The sequence below is a fragment of the Vipera ursinii genome (assembly GCF_947247035.1).
Source record: "Vipera ursinii genome assembly, chromosome: 1".
Classification (NCBI taxonomy): Eukaryota; Metazoa; Chordata; class Lepidosauria; order Squamata; family Viperidae; genus Vipera; species Vipera ursinii.
Window position 1 is genome coordinate 242860861 of NC_139512.1, and position 18854 is coordinate 242879714.

General features: G+C 37.6%; 1 protein-coding gene across 1 annotated transcript in view; it reads right to left on the reverse strand.

Moving 5' to 3' along the window:
- Window positions 1-867: 867 nt before the first annotated feature.
- The window catches only part of MDN1 (midasin AAA ATPase 1), a 131487-nt gene continuing 113500 nt past the window's right edge, over window positions 868-18854 (reverse strand). The window contains exons 88-102 of the mRNA XM_083348146.1: window positions 18163-18304; window positions 16995-17278; window positions 16192-16356; window positions 14960-15061; window positions 13829-14030; window positions 12768-12941; window positions 12390-12544; window positions 10909-10989; window positions 10250-10368; window positions 8441-8615; window positions 7153-7226; window positions 6939-7053; window positions 5714-5777; window positions 4968-5110; window positions 868-3638 (exon numbers count right to left, since the gene is read on the reverse strand). Of these exons, the coding sequence (XP_083204272.1) occupies window positions 3450-3638; window positions 4968-5110; window positions 5714-5777; window positions 6939-7053; window positions 7153-7226; window positions 8441-8615; window positions 10250-10368; window positions 10909-10989; window positions 12390-12544; window positions 12768-12941; window positions 13829-14030; window positions 14960-15061; window positions 16192-16356; window positions 16995-17278; window positions 18163-18304 (2184 nt within the window). The 3' untranslated portion in view covers window positions 868-3449. The remainder of the gene's footprint in view (window positions 3639-4967; window positions 5111-5713; window positions 5778-6938; window positions 7054-7152; window positions 7227-8440; window positions 8616-10249; window positions 10369-10908; window positions 10990-12389; window positions 12545-12767; window positions 12942-13828; window positions 14031-14959; window positions 15062-16191; window positions 16357-16994; window positions 17279-18162; window positions 18305-18854) is intronic.

The following is an 18854-nucleotide window of genomic DNA, read 5'->3' on the forward strand; positions in this document are numbered from 1 at the left end:
TTCAAAGAATAGGTTGACCCCCCTCTCTGAGGCAGCCCCTTTGATATTGGAACACTATCACATCACCCCTAGTCCTTCTTTTCATTAAACTAGACATACCCAATTTCTGCAACTGTTCTTCATATGTTTTAGCTTCCAGTCCCCTGGTCATCTTTGTTGCTCTTCTATGAACTCTCTATGCTTTAATTAGTTTAACTTTAAAATTAAAGTACAATAAAATTTGCTGTTTGTGGTGGATGGCCTGCAAATTGCCCTGCGGCAGAGATTCAATGTAAGAGTTGGCACATTAACTATACAAATTTATGGATTTGATTTTGTACTGTTATATTTTAAACTTACATTTGCAGAATTGTTAATACAACTCAAGATCTGTCACTTTAGGTTGAACATACATATACCCCCAGTATATGTGCACTACCCAGAATAGCTCTAAGAGGGACCTGGGCAATTTTTAAATGTGATGCATGAATGAATAAATAAATGAAATGACAAGAACTGTGTGGAAATGCAGTAATAATCTTAATTTTTATATATATATATATATATATATATATATATATATATATATATATATATATATATATATATATATATATATATATATATATATATATATATATATATATATATATATATATCATGGAAATTCATAGCTAAAGTAAATTGCTGGTATAACTCTGGGAACTGAAGACCTGGTGTTACTTGAAATATTACATATACAGATTATATTCATGGATGATTTCACTAAAATATAATTTTACATTTAAAATTTGCAAAATCTTTATTACAACCATATACAATTGTGCTTACATACCCTTGGTAGAATTTTAAAATGTGGACCATTTTGTAAGTAAAGCACACGAGCGATCATATAAAGCACTTTTTTTATTTATGTGATTTAACTTAAGCTACCAGGTATCACAGAATAAGACAATCATTAAGTTAACCGTAGTAATAAAAGAAATAATAAAATGGTTCCATTCAAAAGTTTGCATACCTGAATGTTTGGGCTGATAATACATCTAAATCTAAAGTTGACATACACATACTGAGATGGCAGTGAAGCTAAGTATTCACACCTGTGTCTTCTTTGGTTGTACTTCAAGTCTGTGGATAAATAGTGAGTTTCTTAACTCTTGAGAAATGGTATACTGACTTTGCTGGTTACTGAAGCATGGGGAAAACAAAAGAACTGACAAAGGATGTGCAAGCAAAAAATAGTTCAAGTTTATACATCCAAGAAAGGATGTAAAATGGTACTCAAAAGATTTGAAAACGCCTATCAATGCTGTTCAAACTCTGATCAAAAAGTGGAAAATTCAGGATTCTGTTAATACCAAGTCATGGTCAAGAAGAATGGCATGCACAACTGCCAAGAAAATTTACTACACAAGAAAATAAAAGGCTTTTTCCTCATTCACCACTATCACAAAAGCCAGCAATCAATCAATATCACTTTCCTTCGTTCTATTTGAATATTTTTAATAAAATACAAATTTAAAAAAACTAGACGTTGCCTATTTTTAACATAAGGTGATTACTTTTTTAAAAAAATCTAAAATAGTCAAAAGGGAGAGACCAGGAAATAAACAGTGCAAGAAATTATCTTGAGCTGTCAGATTTTATCAAACGCAATCTATTCTTCCTTTAAGCTTGAAGGTTTTGAAGTTTATTTTGTACAGCCATTTTATGCTGTTAGTAAAGATCACAATACTCTGACATAAATCATATCCTGTATATTCTCCAAAAAATTGCATCTTTATATGACCAAACTCATCCATAGCAAGAAATTTCTAAGGTTTACAGAATATAATTTTTAGCAGAAAAATATTAAGAGGTACTTAACCAGTGGAATAATGCAATAATTCTTTTATCCTACAGAACATCTTTGTGAGTTTAGAAAATGGAAGTGTGTTATGATGGTAAACATACCTTAACAATCGTCATGATTTGATGGATTATATGTCTCAATTATCAAGGTCTAACACATAAAACTATAGCAAAGTTGTTTTAAGTAAACTTCATATTAAGTAATTTAAGAAAGCTTTGGTTTAGGAGTTTAAAAAAACCTGTAGTCTTATGATATAAAGGGTTTCTCTTCCTTCTGTTAAACTGAGTCCAATTTTCAGAGACTGCCTGGAGAAATCCCTGCAGTTTTCTTGCCAAAGTTTTTCAGAGGTGGGTAGCCATTGCCTCCTTCCTAGGGCTGAGAGAAACTGACTAGCCCAAAGTTACCCAGCTGACTTTGTGCCCAAGGCAGGACTAGTACTCATGATCTCCCAGTTTTTAACTTAATATCTTAACCGCTACACCAAACTGGCTGTTCATACTTTAAATTCTGCACTACATAAACTGTAAATACTTTTCAATGTTAAGTTCTAATGCATGCAGCGTCACGTGACTTTCAGTTCAATGTTGGCCTGGGGAGGTAGATATCAGACAGATGTCGCTTTCCAAGTACTTTATATATCCCCTTTGTAATTTATAGTCCTCTTTGTAATTTATGATTATTGCATCTGTATGAGAAATAATATTTCCTCCAACTTCCATTTACAATCCTTCCTGTTTAATTGCTAACTTTCCCTGCGTCAGCAGTATCAGACACATCTGGACTCCATGAAATAGTGCAGCAATAATTACAACCATCTTTGGTTTACATACAAGAATGGACAAGTTCTAGACAGTGTCAGAATTTACTTTTGTTTTCAAACTTGAATAATCCATATTTAGATTATTTCAGACCTGATTAATTTCTTCAAACAATGGACACCATAATTACAAACAAAGGGATGGCTTTATTAAAAATCACAATGCATAGTTGTTTGCAATGAAAACGGGTTGGGGAGAAAAAGTCCCTTGCACATGTATCCTAGTAATTGCCTTAGACAGAAGGCAGACATCACAGTGTAAAACGACAACGCAGTCTTTAATGTAACAAAAATATCCTTGCATTATCAGATAACCAGCAACCGTTCAGCAATATTGAGCAATTACAAGTATTCAAGGAGATTTATTATTATTATTATTATTATTTGGCTGAGTAAAATTTAACCTCCCCATCTTGTCAACACAGGGTCCACTCACGCAGGTGACTTAAAAGCAAACTATTTTTTTTATTATAGTTCAACAGTTCGAGTTCCACTTCCTCTTTCAGAAACAAAACTTGCTTCTTACTACTCAACAAGCCTGCCTATTTTCTAATGATGAGGATATCAAATATATCCTAGAATAAGTTATTCAAAGTATAACCAAAAGACAAAAAGGGGGGAAATATGTTTTTTCACTGTTTCCCAATACTGGCAAGGAAATTAGGGAGGATGTCTAGGTTCATCATGGACTGCACAGTCTCCTGCACTGAGAAGGGGAAATGCAAGTTTGAGGTCTTGGATTTCTGGCCCCCGTGAACATCAGCTTATATACTTCAATGAACTTTTTAGACTTGGCGCACTCTAGAAACCGTCTGAAGCAGTCACCAGTTCAAACCACTGCCTAAGGGCATCACTGAGAGTCTCTGGCAGGGCATTCACATCTCTAAGAATTATGTAGAAAGGAAAGGGAAATTCTTCCAGGTATGACCTTATTTCTGGCAATTCTCCAGGCCGTCTGAATAAAGGTACTTTAATATCCAAGATTGAATCCTGTGAATGAAAACGGCAAATCAACAGAAGTAAATACTGGATTACAGATTTAGACTTTTCTTATATTCAAGTAATATTCACTTCCACGTACACATGCTTGTGCTAAATTCACTTCCGCGTACACACGCTTGTGTTAAATCAAATGAAAATAGTCAGGAGGACAGCAGAAAAAAAAGATTTTTTCCTCTTCCTGATAATTATGTCCCCCCAACCGTTTAACTTACAGCCACTCCTTGATTAACAACAACCTCAGTTAGCAATCATTTGCAAGTACAGCAGTAATAAACGGTACTAAAAATTCACTTTCCAACTAATGCATAAATTTACAACCAGATTTCAGGTACCTGACAACAAAAACCTTCAGTATGAAACTAATTAAGGTCTAGTCAGTTTCAGGCAGGGTAGCTGGTAGGAGGGCTCTAATCAACTAATTAAGGACACAGAGATTAACTTATGATTAGCACTTTTTAGGGAAGCACTACACTGAATCAAAGCAGTTCAGGAAGAGAGTTTGGGTAAACAATCTCTCTGCACTATAAGGGGCAAAAAAGGGAAAAAACGGGACAAGAACTTTATCTGAATGAGACAGCAGCAAACAATGATCCTTGCAGCATCTCCCTCTGTCTCAGATCCATGTACCCTTAGTGACTGTTTTGCTTAATGACCAAGTAGTTGGAATGAACATGGTTGCTAACTGAGGAAAGGGTACATTTAGTTTACTAACACCCAAAGTCAATTATTTTGGTTTATAAATGAGAAGATTCTAAATAAGGAATTATATGAAGATAGAATGAATAGTAGATATTCATAACAAGTTAAATAAATGAATAAATGGTTTGTCGGGTTCCTTTCGTTTACATTTTTTTAAAAAAAATCTTTCATGTACCTTTATAAAACACTGCATTAAATTTGCCTTTTAAGTTTTTGTATCAGACAAGAATAAGCAGGTCTAAGGTACAGATTGGTCATGGACCTTTGCAGATTCCAGAATTCAATTAATTCTTCAGATATATGAACTAATTCATATATCAATTCAGATGTATGAATTAATTCAAATATCTTCAGAAAATGAGAAATTAGGCATGGCTATAGACACCTGTTTTGTAGGAAGGGTAATCTAGGTTTATGTGATTGAGAAAATTTTAACATTTGATAAAAGTCAACAAGTATACTTTTTGTTACTTTTAGTCATATAAAATCTAAACAATTTTTACTGCTACCATTTGAAAGGGAACTTAGTAAATAACTTATCCAATATTATTAATTTATAATTATGTATAATATGCTTCTTTTGCAGTTAAAAGTAGTACAGATGCATTGATAACTTACCCGTGAATTAGGGTTGTCCAATATTACAAAAATAACAAAGATATTTGCATGCTGTACAGACTGAACAGCTGCTTTGACACGTTCCTTGCCCTCAAGGAAAAGACCTCTTCCATCTGATACTATTAGGAGTAGCTGAGCAGTTTCTAGTAAGAGACATATTTTCAGCTGTTAATAAAACCCTGAATCAAATATACAGAAAACAAGAAATATTCCAAGAGTTTCCAAAAGCTCTGCACTGCTTAGTATTTTAAGGAATGAACAAGTTCCAAAAAACCCCCCACATATTGTCTATGTAGATAAACTAAATGGAATCTAAACATCAAGTAAAACATAACATTAGTGAATATCCTGTACATAATTGAAGAAACAGACCCCAGTCTGTCTAGTAGTAACAAACTGGGGAACTAAGAATTCAAATATTTATTCTTTAGAACATTTATTAAGAAGTGCTATTCAATACAATATTTTAAAATTCAAATGTCCTTGAGTGGTCCATTTCAACATTGTTCCAGTGTAAAGGGCAATGAGGACCATTCTTCTTTGAGATGTTGTGACCTTAAATGCTATGCACACCTTTACCATTGAATCAGCAACAACAGACAACCATGCTTCTTAGCGTCAATGCAGGTTTTATTTATTTATTCAATTTAGAAGTTGCCTGATTCCACAACAACTCGGACAGCTTTCACTTAAGGTATGTTACTGCGTGGCAACAATGATTATAAAAAAGGAAGTCAGAGACACACCTGGACTGATGTTTGAAGACAAGTGCTGTGCTGCAGCAAACATATTTATTGATGATTCTAAAAACTGTGGAAGAACACGAGAAACAAATATTGTGAAACGACAATCTCCACCCTGAAACTGTCACGCTGATTCTGTGACAAAGAATAGGAATGTCCTAATTTGAATTATACACCTTTTAAGACTATACTTTCCCAAATTCTACTTGAAGCAGAGCAGTAAGCATTATTTCATTTTGAGAAGGTTTCCTGGTAGAACAAAGTAAATGATTCTTTTCCTCAGTAGAAATTAAGGCAATAAACCCGGGTTGCACTTTGTTAACTCGGGTCACTGCAACAGCATGGCAAAGGAACCATTTCATTGCTGAGAATTCCCGTCACCCTCTCCATGTCCAACAGGGAATTGATCAACCTAATTAAGGACACTGGAGAAGAGTCCAATAAGTAATCACAGTCTCCTTTGTTGCCATAATGAAGGACTAAATAGGAGTGTGTATTTGTCCTTGGTTGTGTTCACTTCTTGCCTTGCTCCAATTATGCTCCAGACGTTGTTTGTGGTGTTTCATTTCTAGAGAGGGTCATGGAAAAGCAAGGCCCCAAGTCGGATCAGCCATCAGCAAGAAGACTCCACTCAGGGGCAATGCTGCACATTTTCTAATGCCAAGTACTTAATCAGTCAGTGGTTAAGTAAAACTGCCTATCAGAGAGCTGGAAAACTCCCCATACTCCCATTGGAAACCAACTGGGGCACAACAATGAGCCACACCACCCTACAGAGCTCACAGATGGCTCTTAATCATAACCAGATCAGGAGTGATCTGACCAGGATGATGGAAAAAAATCTCTTTTCTCTCCAGAACATCAACTAGTTGCTCAGAGAAAGTGACAAATCCAAGGGGTTACCACCATTGTTAGGGCCCAGTATTGAGACAAGTCCCATGGTTGTCATGGAGGACGTGAACTCCTGAGTCTTATCACAACCAGCACCAAAACAGGAAGAGTGAAATCTCCAAGCACCAAAAAATGGAGAAACATTTATTTATTTATGTGCTACCTATCACATCTAAAGGCTACTTCCACCACCAACCGAAAGGCAATTCTAAAAACTTGGGGAAGAATCCTGCCATGTAGCTTGAATGTAGGTACACCACTAGGATCTCAAGGGTTGTCTCTACAGGGCAATCAGATGCGAGGCAATGGACAGCAGGACCTTAAGAACTGGCGATACCTGAGCTATCTTAGTCTTCTTTTGTTCAAATTTGCAGAGCTGTAGTATTCTTGCTCCTGATCGGTCACTGAATTGCTCATGGAAGGGATGTAGTAACTGGACTGTCTCTCCAAAACTAAAATGAAGTGAAACATGCTTTTTAAAATTGTGTCCCATACAAGAATTATATTAATTTTCACTACCGAAAGTCAGTAAAGGTTTATGGTGTTCTTACCTACATACTGCAATTTGTCCCACTTCTAAAAGTGTCAAAGCATTCCCAATCACTGCTAAGGATTCATAGGCGAGCTACAAAAAAACAAGTTGATACAGTTGGAGTTCATTGATGAGTAGGGCTAGTACTAAGTATTATCAGTAGATTTAAGATGAACAATCCAGCACGGAATTAACATTTAAACTGCAAAATTCCAAACATGCTTGCCACCTTTTCTGAAAGCCTGTGATGCCACGTGCTCTCATACAAACCCCGTTAAGAAATCAGAAAATTGCACTGATGACACTTTCTTTAAATACACTAAGTATGTCAAGTGCCAAGCAATCATTGTGGCAGAAGCAACGATGTCTTTACATCCACTGAACTGCAGTGAGATATTTAAACTCTATTATGAGAGAACTGGCATTTGGGAAACCCCCAAGTGGCAAAAGCACAAGAATGAACCAGAGAGAGTCTTCGAGTTACAATGGCTACTGGGACCAGAATGTCCATTGCTAAGCGAGGCAGTCATAAAGCACAACATCACGTGGACCGCATTGCTTAATAATGGCAATCACGGCAGCCCTGGTTGCTGTTGTTAACAAACTCCTACAGGTCATGAGCCAAGGATTCATCCTGATCCAAGCCACTCCCTTTCCTATCCCAAAGCTTTGTAAGGTAAGAGACTGCCTCCTCTTCAATTCCCCCCCCCCATTTCTGCCCTTATGGCTGCCTTGCACTCTGCTGCCTCTGCCCTTACTACACTAACTGGCCCTGCTCGCGCTTCCAGGCTTGGTACCCCCCCAAGCTGACCGTTGCCAGCTTATTCCTGCTGCTGCAGATCAGCAGACCCCACCTGGCCCTTCATGAGGCTGCTCCTGGCCACGCCTGCCATTTATCCCAATTTGTGCACGGCCTTGTCCAAATCAGGGGCAGCCTTCTTTCAAGGTTTGGAAACAGGCAGAGCCGGTAAGGGCAAGGTGGCAGAGGTAGAAGGGTCAGTGAGCACAGGGCAGGCAAAAGGGCAGAGATGGAAGGGGAGATAAGCAGGCAGGAGAAGTGACCCTGTGAAGAATGAACAGGTGGCTCAGTGTCCAAGTTTTCATCATGTGACCATGGAGGTGCTGTAACAGTCATAACTTTGGGTACCAGATGTTAGAACTATCATATGTTCTGAACCCCCATTGACTCTGAATGATTGCTGAAGAAATGGTCATTAACTGCACATAGAATAGCATGAAATACAGAAGATATCTGAACGAATTCAGGCCCGTGAGATCAGAATGTTATTTATTTGTATTTTTTTTACCTGTTTTGAGTGATTGTCTACCATGCTGGCAGAGTCATCAAGGGCCAAACAAATCTGGTACTGCCGTTTGCTGGGTTTGGTCCTTCGTAACCAGATTTTATCTTTTCGGAACTGGCTTGCAATATACGGAATTACTTTGCGCATGTTCAATCTTTTTCCTGTTCTATAATCACCCCTGACAATTGGAAAATTGAGAAAATTCAAAATATTAACACTGTGACACTTTATGAAAATAATTAGGCAGAATATGAGTTTTAGTTTTGCACAACTCAACAGAAATTTAATTATCAGAAATACTGTTTGAAGATTGCTAGAAGAGATTGCTAGATTTTTACATATGTTGTTACTGTAAAGATGTAGTTGTCTGATAATTGGAAAAGTTGATGTTGACTAAAATAAAAGGTTGGAAATAATTTTAAATATTTTCATAGCTCTTCTAAAAATAAAAAACTTAGGGGGAAATCTAAAATATTAAGATACAAATTGCAAAAACTGTTGTTATTATTATTACTTTCCGAATAAACAGATCCATGTGTTATTTCTGGCAATCTCAATGAATTCTGCAATCTGCATAAATTCTACCAGCTGAGCCAATGGGACAATGTTTAATATGAATATTTTATTCTGGCTTTATTATCACAGAATGTGTGAAGGATATTGTCTCTCTGCTCTTAGGCTCTGAAAGTATTTATTCAGCCATCTCTCTGAAGCACAATTTACAGATTTGAAAACATATCTTTATTGACATAAGGGTTAAAACTTTTTCAATAAAAATAAAAGATGAAAGATTTAGGAATATGCAGATTATACTCTCAAATTGTACAGTCTTCTTGCATGTGTGCAAACTCCAAACACATATATAGACTTCAGTCTGCAAACACTTATACTGCAAAAGTTAACCTCTTTGTAGTTGAAGGAATCAAAAACTCTTGAATCATCTTAAAATATGGAACATGGCAAAATATCAATGAAATAATTAAGAATTAATGTACTTGGAGAAGAGATGATAGAATTTAATCAAGATACATGGCGGTTGAACTCAGAATGTTAATTCAATTAATATTTTAATGTACCCACTTAATGAATACTGGTTGTCCTTGTTTAGTGACTACAACTGGTTCTGAAGAAATGGTTGCTGACATGGTTGCTAAATGAACCGTGTGACAGATGCTGCAAAGATCATTAGTTGCTGCCATCTCATGCAGATAAAGTTCTCTAATTCAGTGTCCTATGCCTGACTGCTCCCCCCACTCTTTTTTTGCGTCTTCCTGCAGAACAGAGAGATTGTTTAAATAAACTGTATCTTCCCGAGATGCTTTTCTCTGCACTGCAATTCTTCCTTAAAACGGGCTAACCTCAAGCTCTCCTCTGGGACCTTAACTAATTAAGATTTAAATTAGAACTCTCTCCTGGTTAGTAGCACTGCTTGTTGAAACTGAATAGGCCTTAATCAGTTTCATGACTTTTATTATCACAAATGCCCACACTTGTTGAAAATCAATCTATCTATCTATCTATCTATCTATCTATCTATCTATCTATCTATCTATCTATCTATCTATCTATCTCTATCTATCTATCTATCTATCTATCTATCTATCTATCTATCTATCTATCTATCTATCTACCTACCTACCTACCTACCTATCTACACGCACACACACACATATGGATAGCTGAGGCAATTCCTAAATAAGGACTAAACAAGGACTTAAATGCCATTGATTTCAGTGTGCTATGAATGCTACCATGAAACTCTGCTCTGCTAATCAAACTGTTTAGCTGATTCCTGCTTTTTGCTCTACTTACTTCAGCTTGGCTGCCTGAGTTGGTTCCAGGAGGAGACGGAGCTGCTCACAGAGCTGCTGGGAAAGAGGTTCAGTGAGCAGAAGGTATCTCTGCCACATCCCTTCGGCTGCTGCATCCTCCTACAGCATTCAAGGTACAAGACAAAATCCCCCACAAAAACCCATCAGTTAAAAAGTGCCAGTGGGATCCAGGTTGTTTAGAAAATAGCTGGTTTTTTACTGTTGTCTGCGCAGCGCTTTAGCAGTAACATAAAATACACTTCCAATGTGTCTTCTGAAAATTACTATTTGTTCCCAGAGTTGATGTGTTAAAAACACTAGGCGTGGCCATACTTCAGGCTTTCAATATTTGTTTTAAAAATACAGAAATACTTTTAATAAAACATCTAGTTAAGAGTACATAATTTCTTAATGCCTTGATGACAGTAATTTAGTAATTCTCCCACAGGCTTTCAAATCATTTAATGTAAAGTAATCTGTTGTACAATTCATGATTATAAAAATGCCAGTTACACACTGCAGAAGATTATCAGGGCCACCACCACCACAAATTTGGGATGATTAAGCAATAGTATTTAACATGACTTCCAAAACAAGGTTTAATTACTCATCTGATTAAAAAAATACAAAAGGATATCCTTAATTAAACATGTCACCAACCTCTAAAGGATTTCTAATCTTCCAGGCTTCAAGCTGCTTTTCTAGTTCTTGCCTCAGTTCTTCAGGGTTTTTAAAAATGTGCTTAAAATATAACAAATTGGAATAAGAATCCAGCAATAAGAACAGATTAGTTTTACTGTGACACAGAAATATTCCTTCAAAGGGTAACATACATTTTATCGTAATATAGAACGTTGTGCAAAACCTTTAAAATGGGATGCTCTAGCGCAGGGGCGTCAAACTGGTGGCCCGCGGGCCGGATGCATCACGCGCAGGTCACGCTCACCCCGGCTCCGCAAAGGCAAAAAACATCACGATACATCGTGTGATGCAAATGAGTTTGACACCCGTGCACTAGAGAAATACAGAATGTGCTCTTTCTTCTCCAGACCATGCCATTCTGCCAATTCTGAAGGTAGTCCAAGTAGTTTTCTTAACATTAATCCTCTGAACTAGAAAACAGGTAGTCCAAGGAGAAGAGACAGCTCTACTTCTGGAAAAGGGCAAGATCATCCTTAGAACACCATGATACAAAACAGTAATGCAGCATTCTAGAATGACATGGGTTTTCCCCATTATTACCTATTGTCCTTTCTCAAATCTACACTTGTAAGGAAACATTTCAGCAACTCTGCAACCCTGTTTTACAGACTTGCTCTGATTTTCCTGTAACCATCTATCCTTCCGTCACCATTGATTACATTTAGCTTTCTCTCCCTAGTGTCCACTTCAATCAGGTGATATAACTCAGGGGACTGCACCAGTGTTTGGAAGCAGCTACAGGGTGGATGAAGGCTGATGAAAGTAAAAATGAGCCTAGATTAGAATGCTGAAATTTTGCACCTCTGAGTCTATTTCAGTCATTTCAATAAGAATTCCTTACCTTCAGGCATTGTTACCTTTACATGTATTTGTGAAATTCTAAAGAGCCAATGCGTAGCTATATTTTTTACAGGTGTGTAATAGTAATGACAACAAAGCAACTTTATACTGTACCATTGTAATGTAGACATCAGACCTCTCTATATACTGAGTCTACAATGTAAAGTAAATGTAAACATTAATGACTTTTCCTGTTGTCATGGTTTTATCTCCTCATTTCAATTCCAATCATCGGCAGGTGAAAGTCCTTCCCAAATGTGCACCTTATCTATTGATTCTACACCAGTGATCCCCAAACCTTCCGGCTCTGTGGACCAGCAGCACCAGTAGCAGAAGGTGGGGAAGAGGGGATGGGTTTGTGTGTTGTCTACACAAATGGAGCTTCGCGTGCTTGCCCACTGCTTGCACATCCTGGCTCCCAACAAGCCTGCGGACTGGTACCGCAGACAGACTGGGGGTCGGAGACTCCTGTTCTACAACAACTGAGACTGTAATCTGGAACAGCATGCAACTACCGCAACGTTGTGATCCCATTAAAATTTATTTAGTTAAATCAGTTAGCCCACCATTTTATTTTAAAAATGCAAGCTGTCTTCTACCTGTACATTGGGGTCCTTCAAAAACTGATGAGCGGTATGAATAGTAGAGTGCTTGTTTCGGTCCGGCTTTGCTTCTGACAATAAAGAGTTTGCTTCACTTTCTTCAGCATCTTCAGAATTAGGAACTTGGCCGTCTGCCTCTAACTGGTCAGGTCCTAGGATTGAATTATACGCGCTCACTAATTACTGCATATATCCGTATCCATTCCTGTACTCTACTTTGGCTCACTTAATAAATAGCCATAGCAATGTCTTAGATAAAAATCAAAAAAATATTACTCACTATTTTATTAACAATATTTCTGTGCTATGTCCACATACATGCAGAAGCTATTTCTTAAAAAAAAGAATTCTCAAGGCAATATGTTGATGACTTACCAGATTTGGAAGCCCCAGACATATTTACTTCTGGATTCAATTTTTCTACCTCTGAAGTTCTGAGTTCCTCAGCAGCGTGATCTTCCGTTTCCATAGCCAGATCTTCAGAAACTGTTTCTTCATTGTCTTCATTAAGAGGCAAAATTGGCTTTTGTTGTTCTTCACTTGCTACATCTGGTTGGAACATAAAGCAGTAAAATACTGTTTTCAGTTCCCATTTTTAAAAATCATACAAGAAGTTCTCCAGCATCAGCACGAGCCATCGTAAAAATTTGAGCTGATCTACTAGCAGTCTAGAAACGAGTATGGCATTTGTCAGGCAAGCTGATTTTTTCTTCTCAAGAAAAGCCCAACATAGCAAAAAAAAACACATGGCTAACAGTTGAGCATAAAATTCAACACAGCCCTATGCACTGTTAGTCAATATTAAGTCTCTTGAACTCAATGAGACTTAAATTTGCACAGATATGGTATTGGGATGCAAACTTTTTCTAGGATGAGGACTGCACTTGACCTGTAAGAGGGAACAGGAGGGGATGTAGGTCAAAAGGTTGTGGAAGAGAAAACATCCTCCCCAAAAGGTTTTCATTTAATTTACATTTCAAACTAAACAAGATTTAAGATAGTTTTCATTGCTGTTTTATTTACAAAAAGGTATTTTATATCATTTTCTAAAATGGTTTATTCTCCTAAAACGAGAATTAAAAATTATTCTCTAGTAACACATTTAACACCTTTCCCTTTCGGATACATTAGCAATTACCATTTGATAACAACCCTTGAGGATTCTGGGGGCCGTAGTCAAGGCTTAGGAAGGTTTCGTGCAACCCCTACGGTCTTAGGATATAGAGCATTGTAGCCTGTACTACAGAGAATTAGCTAAGACGGAATGAAAAATACATTTCTCAAAATAAATCTGAAGTGGAAATGAAGGTTAAAAAAATACAACACCCAGTCGTCACACATCTGTTACTAAAGAAATATATATGTTTTTTAAACTATGATGCCACAAAGAGCTTATCGTTATTATCCCCTGTGATATCTTGCGAATGTTGTCATACCGTAAGTCTGGGCATCATAGGATTCACTGCCTTGTTTAATATGCTCAAAGGTGTCAGCTTCCATCTGATGTTGTCCTGGCTGAACTGGTTTTTCCTCTGCTTCCTGGCTAGACTCAACAGTTCTCAGTCGCTTGTGGATAGGTTGGCTCTGATCTCCTGTTGTGCGCTCATTGTCAGCTTGTCCTGGCTTTCTCTTATAACTCTGAAACACAGGAAAGCAAAGCCAGATAATTTTCAAGGAGATGAAACAAATCCAAATTCCTATTCAGGAAAAAAAATAATATAAAGGTCCTGTTCATTTTAATAAGAGAAAAAGGATTCTAGAGGTGCATGAAGATGGCTTTGGGGCTGCTTGAAAAGATAAAAAGGCTGTGCACGCCTCTGCGCTTACATTATCCACCTCTGCCTTAAAATATCAATTTTGTTTTATTTTTTGTTTAGCTTTGCTTGTACTAACTAGGCGGCCATTTGCACAGCAGGAAAATCTGGCCTGCAGCTTAATCTTGTTTGCCAGGCTCCAGATGGTGTACCTGCAAATCTACGCAAATGGGCAACTAGACTAAAGCCAGATGCCCCATAGATCCTGGTTAACTCTATCACTGGATCCCTAGATCAAATAGAAGCTTTTCTTTTCCTCTTGCCCAAGGTATTTTAAGGCTGACAGCCTTCCGCATATCAAGATTCACACAGTATAGAATTCAAATCAAAATTGTATTTATGATCCAAGACCAAACACCATTGACAATTCTAATTCTAAATCACTGTAAGAGGAAATGAAGCCAGTGAGAGACTGATCTGTGAGGACTGCCGGACTATATCGTTTTCATACATGTTCATTCAATCCTGCTTCTGCTTCTGTTTCTAATAAACACTGTCCAAAGTTTGTGTTTGATTCTGTATTACTTCTAGATGCAGCTTCTCTTCAAATATGTATTAGCAGATTCTAACACTTTTTTGAACTCAAAACTATCTTAAAACATCCAAGCAGCATGAGAGCCAAGGAATAATTTATCTGTCCCATATGTTTAGTTTTTCATTGGCTTTCCATTAAACAGTCTTCAAAGATCATTAGTATGGGAGCCTCAAACTGTAAAAGAGTAATTTACACATTTTTTTAAAAAAATAAGACACCTGGGTAGTTTTTCTGCTTTGTTTCTGTGAAGCCAGATGCGCCATTAACTCAGATTCGTGTCCTTCTGGCTGATTTGCATCAGACGTTCCACTCCCGTGTTCCTGAAAGAAGACATACAAACTAAAATCTTCTTTGCAAAATCACATCACAGACATATTAACTTTAAAGCCGGCAACTACAGTATCTTTGGAATAGAGAAGTATGTTGGATTGTAGTTCTGCAAACAAGTCCATCTGTCAATTCTAGTGCTGCACCAAAAATTCATGAAATATAGTAAGTCTGGCTCATAAGACAAGAGAAGAGATCCCTAGTGAAGTATAAAGTATTAAAAGTAGATATAATCCATAGTCTTTGACAAACACAAGCATGATTTGGCATGTATATTTATGGCACATAGTCCTCTCAGCCTTACTGGAGAAATTGATGAATTTAGCAACTAAAGGGAATAATCAATACAGTTTAAAAAGCACTGTATATACACAGAACAACTGTAATACATTCTGTCGCTCTTAAAAATGTTTTTCCCCCCTTAAAGTGGAAATATGCTTTCCTCTTCACTGGAAAATGGATGCTGGTATCATCATCTATGGTATCTTATTTTCAGTATTTTGAGATCTACTAAAGAATATAAACAGATCCAATATTCTCCAAAACACCTGAGGGCGAGACAGGAAGTAACGGATGGAAGCTGAACAAAAGACATTCAATCTAAAACAAAGGAGAAATTTTCTCACAGGGAGAACCATTAATCAGCGGGATGACCTGTCTCCAGAAGTTGTGGGTGCTCCTTCGCTGGGGTTTTTTAAAGAAAAGATTGGACAACCATTTTCTGAAACTGCAAAGGGTCTCCCACTTGAGCAGAGGGTTGGACTAGAAGACCTCTAAGGTCCTCTCTAACTCTGTTCTTCTGCCTTCTATAGATCTATTCTATAACTCTAAATCAAAGCGAACCAAAAAAATTATATTCTGAATGTGGGCCAGCCACTAGTTCTTAAAGCAATTACTTAATAAGCTGAAAGAATAGAAAGAATTCAGAGACGTGAAGCGGCTGCTAGAGAAGTTACAAAATTCTCCCTCTACTGCAATTAGGGTTAAGGTTACAGGCTGTGAGATGTGCTGAGGTCAGAGACGGCGATCCAAAGGCACCGGTGAGCTCCCACGGCTGAGGTACATTTGAAACGGTAACTCCTCCAGTACCAGTATAACTACTTATAAAGTTGCTCCATTTCACCTCTTTTGCCTGATCCTTCTCAGATGCAGTTCCAACCAACTCAGCAGCTGTATCGCTCTGCAGATTGTCTTCTCCCGCCTCTCCATATGCCTCATGTTCCATCCTTTCCAGAGCCTCAGGTAACTGTTCCTCATTTTCAGTATCATTAGCAGCTTCATCAATTTTCTGAAGCAATTTTAAAAAAATGAGTCAGTATTAGCATTAGCTTGCAAAATATTAGTAACTGATATACTGCACATAACAGAATGACTTTTAGAGCAACAAAGATGATTAGAGGTCTGGAGGCTAAAACATAAAAGGAACGCTTGCTGGAATTGGGTGTGTGTAGTTTAATGAAGAGAAGGGTGAGGGGGGACATGATAGCAGTGTTCCAATATCTCAGGGGCTGCCACAAAGAAGAGGGAGTCAAGCTATTCTCCAAAGCGCCTGAAGGCAGGACAAGAAGCAATGAATGGAAACTGATCAAGGACAGAAGCAACCTAGAACTAAGGAGAAACTTCCTGACAGTTAGAACAACTAACCAGTGGAACAATCTGCCTCCAGAAGCGATGAATGCTCCAACACTGGAAGTTTTTAAGAAGAGATTGGCCAGCCACTTGTCTGAAATAGTATAGCGTTTCCTGCCTGAGCAGGGGGTTGGACTAGATGACCTCCAAGGTCCCTTCCAACATTACTATTATGATTATGATTAGATTATAGACAAGCTTAGTTTGTTTCATAAGAAAGCAAATTCATTTACTGGAATTTTAAGACCGGAACTCTCCCCCTTCCCCCCCGCTTCTATTAATAAAGATATGTGAAACCTGAGGACAAAGGCCTTGATCAGTAGTAGAAATGTCCTGTTCTTTCTCTTCAGCGTTTTGCTCTTCTACTGCAGAGTCCTTTTCTTCGCCTGTATTTGCATCAGAATTCTCTGTTCCTTCTTCATTTTTATCTTCTTCATTTTTTTCGTTTTTATCTTCAGAAGGATCTTTTTCGACTTGCTCAGAATCCTGTCTATCTTCATCCATATCTCCAGGATTTTTATCTTCTGCTTCCTTTTCATCGACATCTATCGCCTTCTCTTCAATCTCAAAAGGATTTTCTCCTAGTGGAAAAAGAAATATAGTTTTAAACACACACACACACACACACACACACGGATAGAATGCCCCAAGCCTCCTAAATTCCGTACGTGCACTATTACTTGTGAAACTGAATACCTGAAAACACAAAGGACACCTAGATACAATTCCCCAGACACAAAGGATCAAGGTCCAGGGAACTGAATAAAGCACAGAGCAAGGATGTGCTTTGGATAGAAAGCTTTGGACTGGGATTGGGTGTATCCACGATATCATCAATTTCAGTTCCTCTCAATTCCTCCTTAAAGGAATTGCCTCTTTTCCTGGACTCGCACGGTAGCTGCACAGTGGGTACTGCATGAGTAGCTTCCGTGTGTTCAGGGAGCAACAACTGGGCCAACAATTGGACACAACGTGTACACCTCCTTAACCCGAACACATATTTTTCTGGGGTCACACAGCTACTATACAGAGCTGGAAAAAAACAGAGCTTCTTTAAGGAGCCATTGGCAGATACAGCATGAATGGCCATTAGCCCACTGAAGCACATTCCTAGCTTACCTACTCCACTCGTTCCCCAAATGTTCATCGCTCTATCGCTTTAAACTATAAACAACATTTCTGAATCAACTCTTCAAATTACTAAGATAATGGTAATAACCTAAATTACTTTATCAAGCTGATGAAAATTGTAGATGGAAACATAACTTGCTGATAGCAATGAAATCCTAATTTTCAATAATTTAAGTTACAAAATGGTCAGAAAGCTATAAACTCTGATGCCAAGTTTCTAAGTTGCAGCTTTTGTACTCAGGACACAAGTTCTGTCAAGTGGTCCTGCTTCACCCATGCCTGGAGATAACAATATGTCTGGTACTAAGCATCATTTAGCCATTTCTACATCTACCTTCTTCTTCTTCTTCGTTGTCTTCCTCATCCATCTCTTCATGTCCTAGGTTCAGCTCATGATCAAGTTCCAGGGCTTCAGCTTCAGGTTGTTTTTCTTGCCTTCCATGATAAGGATCCACTTCGTTCTCATCATATTCACCCTGTAAAGCAGAACACGCTATAAGAAGAACAAAGGTGGAAAGCACGGATGTAATTCTTTAGGGAGGCAAAATTCCTGAGGCTTGAAATTCTATTGAACCCCCTCAAAAAGAAAAAAAAACCCCACCTCCTGAGTACTTTAAGGAAGCTTATCACCCATTGGAAAAGATATACTTCCATATCACAGGGTACCGCTTTAGATACATATTGATGTCTTTAGTTAATATCTGCTTATTTGATTGTGAACTGTGAATGAATCCTTGTTATTGGATGGAACTATATGATTACTGTATTTAATCCTTTACGATTGCTGCATTTGTAATATACTTTGGTAAAAGAGCGTAACAATAATGGTAATAATAAACTTGCCTAGGTGCTTTCCCCACTTACAAAGACTTAGTTAAGAATATTGATTTTGAAAATATAGTTTAAGAATATTGTACAAATATTAATAAAGGAAGGAAAATTCTAAAATGGACACCGGTCTTTTCATCAAGTGACACACTTCAAATGTTTACAGTTGAAACACAAGAAAGATGGGAGTCCTCTAAA